The following is a 3730-nucleotide window of genomic DNA, read 5'->3' as shown; positions in this document are numbered from 1 at the left end:
GTTCAACACCTCGCAAGTGTGCTCCAAGTGCCTGGAGCCAGTTCGGTTGGAAGGACTCGATGCGCCCAGTGTTGCGAATTCCCACTTTGTCAGGAGCTGCAAGAATCCCAGCTGCCGGACAGTGTGGAATCGCGACGTCAATGCGGCGCGCAACATGATCACAGTATGCAGGTCGATTGTGGAGATCGGAGAGCGACCGGTGGTCTTCACTCGGAGGCTGCCAAAGTGATCTGTTTTATTTCTTGTGGCTTTGCTTGACGCAAGCACATCACATACTACATGTTCATGGAAACGGCTATATTGTCCCGTTTTTTTCTGAATAAAGTGTACGCGGTTGCGATCATACGGCCTACAGACCATCAAGCTTCGGGCCTTGATCGCTGTAAGGATAGCGGGGACTGTCCCATTCTTGCTTGGCACTAGTTGTTTTCGAGCTGCACGGTGGTATAGCTGTAAGCATCGCTCAGATCGGGGGTGATGGTTTCGACTTGGGAGGTATAGTAATGCCAGTCCTTGGCTTTGGAGGAGCTACGCATCATGAGGGAGTTGATTTCATCAAGGATAATATCGCAGTAGTGCTCGAGCGGAAGATCGTTGATCTCAAGCCCGAACGGGTTCTCAATTTCACTGCCGATTTTTTCAATACCCTACGGAAGTTGCCAGGCAGATCCCATAAATGCCCGTCGCAGACTCGCTCTCTAGCAGTATACACAGCGAAGCACCCCGAGTACGGCCCAGCCGATCTCGGAGGAATGCGCCCGCGCTCATAAGGTATCTCTATGCAGGATTGCAGCTCACCAGGAGAGTGAAGGAGACCAGTGTCATGAACGGGATCATTCCCCAACCAAGGTATTGGTCTGTTTGGAAAGGGAGAGCGGCGATGAACAGGAAGACTGTGTGTCTCTGATGTCATCAAACCAGTAATCCGACAGGGTGCATCACGACAGCGGAGGCCGATCGGAAAGAGTGTCCGAGCCAGGTTAAAGGACAGAACGCTGTTAGCGCAGCGTAACACGGATGCATTCACGGCGACACCGGCCTTCCCATATCCACCATGCATGAGGAAGCACTGTAAGCACCGACCAGATGGAGAGTATAGGCGATCGGGATCGGGGTGGTCAAGATGCGTTCCAGTCCGGTCATAGCATCGATGAGTGTTCTATGATGATCAGGGAGGCAAGGGAGCGGCCGGATCAGTCGGTATCGGCTCGGCACTCATGCCCTAGCTTGCACCCATGGCGACTACGACACCATCGGCACTAGATCCGCAGGCTTTCCCGCCATCGTTGCATCAGTCGATAAACACGAACGGAGCGGCGGCTCCTATGCATCGGTGTTGGCCAAGACATCAATGTCAGCTATGCGCATAATGCAGCACTTACAGGACGTGGTTTAGCATGGAGGAACCGTTGATAAAATGAACCTGTTCGAGTCGGCGGCTCTCGTTGATAAAACTAATGAGCATGTGACATATCTCCAGGGGCAAGTTGATGCACCCACAGGCGTAGTCATGGAAATGCTCGGTGCTCGAGGCCGCGGAAACAACCGAGGGCCGGCGGACCCTGGGGTATTGATTCCGGGCAGTAGTGGCATAGGAGATGAACGAGCTGATTGACTGGCGGTTGCGCAAGGGAACGGTGTGCTCGCTGCCAGTGTCGCTCTGGATGTTGTTGAGTTTCACTTGCTCAGCATTGACATAGGCAATCATGTCTTCCTGATACATGTGCCGGAACTCGGGCAGCGGCGGTAGTAGCTTCCGCAGATCGTCTTGGGGCCGAGAATTCAGCTCGATCGCAGGCTCAAAGACCTGGACAACGGGATGCAGGAATTTGAGGTCGGTCCGGACGACTTCGAGATCCATGCCGTTCCACAGCCCATGATGGCCGCGGAGATGGTTCTTGAGGGCAATTGGGAATGCCTTCATGAGGCGCATGGCGATGCGCTTTCGCTTGCGGTCGTCATCGGTGCTGTGACAAGGCGCGCAGAAACGATCAAGTCAGTTGGTGAGATGTGATGAGCAAAGCGGCACCGCCGTTTGGGTGCCGAGAGATGCGACTGTTCGGGATTGAACAGGAGAGCAGGTAGAAAGCTGCATGGTATACGCGGATCACAGGGCCGCCGGATGGCTGGCTGAGCGGCACGGCTCTCGATTCATGCAGCCGTCATTTTGCCGTGCATGAGGATGACGAAGACCACTTACACCTCGGGGCAGAGACTCCAGACTCTCGCCGCTAGACTGCGGGTGCCCGTGATAACTGGAATCGACGGCGTCAGTCCTGGGTGCGGCGCGGAGTGAGCAGCACAGAGCAGCGACGACTTACCCTGAGACCAGAGGCGTCGTCCCTCATAGAATCGGTCATCTGGACGGCACCAGATATTGTTATTAGCACCAGCCACTGCATGCCAGTCGCTGCATCCAGTCGTTGGACGCCTGGACCGCCCCGTCGCACTTGGCCGATAGGACCGGAGCCGCACCCGGAACTCAGCTTACATGCAGCATTCGTTCGGAAGACCAGCAGCAAGCCGACGACGATGGAGACCACGGGAATCATGGCTGCGGGTGCAGAGCCAAGGCAGAGCCAGGGGAGTTAGCTTGCGTGACCACCAGGCACAGTGCCCGAGTCACCCGAGCGGCCTCAGCATGCTTGGGCACGGTGTCATACAGGTGCCGACGCCCTGAAGCGGCGTGAGATGGAAGACGCAGGCCCAGATGGCGCCCCAGACCGTAAATCCGGCGACGAGAGGAAGAGTCTTTGGGATAACCGAGCCCGTCCATCTGCAGCGCCGCCAATCCAACGGTGGTTGTGTTAGCGAGGACGTATGCGGTCGCCAGGGTGTTGCTGCTGCGGTGCGGCAGTTGCAAGACAGCAGCAGGAACAGCCAGACTGGACTTACTTGAACCAGATATCGTGGTTCTCTTTAGGATCATACATATCCAGGCTGCAGATGCGAGGCATGCCAAAGAGCCGCCATCGATTCGACGGAGATGGCGACGACAAAGCATATGTCAGGAAACGGCAGAATCGACCAGGGGGAGCATGGCGGTCGGATCCGGCGATGCCCCCACGGAGCAAGGATACCTACAACGACGGGCCCGTCGGGGTCCTGGGTCGGCCTTTGGCTTGGGATTTAGTCATGGCGGACACTCACGACGCTGGCGGTCTGGGGATGCGGAGGGAGGGGTGAGGTTCGTCTGCTGGTCCTCCTCGTCCGGGGCTATTTGAGCGCCTCCCGTTTTTTTCTGCTGCATTCTCCCCCCCCCATTCCCGGCCGTCTCTGACGAGCATGCACGGGACTCTTGCTTGGGACCCTCTGGGCACCGAGCAGAAAGGCCTGGGGTGCCCGTGCAACCAACGGACCGCGCACGGAGGAACGACCTCCAGCAGCCACGCTGTTCTGCAGTGCTCTCTGGGCTGAGCCGGGTGGCGACAAGACCCCACAGCCGAGAGAGGGGGCCGAAGGCGGGCTGGGCGGGTGGGGTGTGGCACGTTCTGTCGTCCGGGTCGTTGGTGGGCGACATCGACATCGATATTGCTGTCGCTGTCGATGCCGATATCCATGTCGCTGTCGATGCCGATATCGCTGATGCCGATGCCGATGCTGTCGGCGTTGCTGGATCGAGTCGCCAGGCCGCCGTGCCAAACCCAACACCACACCTGACCGCCCCACGTGATCGAACCTTCCATGATCGCAGGCCCTGTTGGAGCTTGTTTTCCCCCTCCCAATCACC

The 3730-nt window shown here is 57.6% G+C and overlaps 1 protein-coding gene across 1 annotated transcript; it reads right to left on the bottom strand.

Moving 5' to 3' along the window:
• Positions 1–211: 211 nt before the first annotated feature.
• Positions 212–3277, bottom strand: BJ171DRAFT_569002 (Bestrophin, RFP-TM, chloride channel-domain-containing protein). The gene is made up of 10 exons (XM_053113548.1): positions 3085–3277; positions 2896–2940; positions 2664–2776; positions 2492–2554; positions 2322–2360; positions 2201–2255; positions 1383–1967; positions 1084–1159; positions 799–903; positions 212–647 (listed from the first exon to the last, which is right to left on the bottom strand). The coding sequence occupies exons 1-10, from the start codon at positions 3135–3137 to the stop codon at positions 420–422; spliced, it is 1362 nt and encodes a 453-aa protein (XP_052965362.1). The 5' UTR covers positions 3138–3277; the 3' UTR covers positions 212–419.
• Between the last annotated feature and the right edge of the window lie 453 nt (positions 3278–3730).

Source organism: Polychytrium aggregatum (genome assembly GCF_025602895.1).
Source record: "Polychytrium aggregatum strain JEL109 chromosome Unknown BJ171scaffold_25, whole genome shotgun sequence".
NCBI lineage: Eukaryota > Fungi > Chytridiomycota > Chytridiomycetes > Polychytriales > Polychytrium > Polychytrium aggregatum.
Note: the sequence above shows the minus strand (reverse complement) of the source record. Positions and strands in the feature narration are given on the sequence as shown.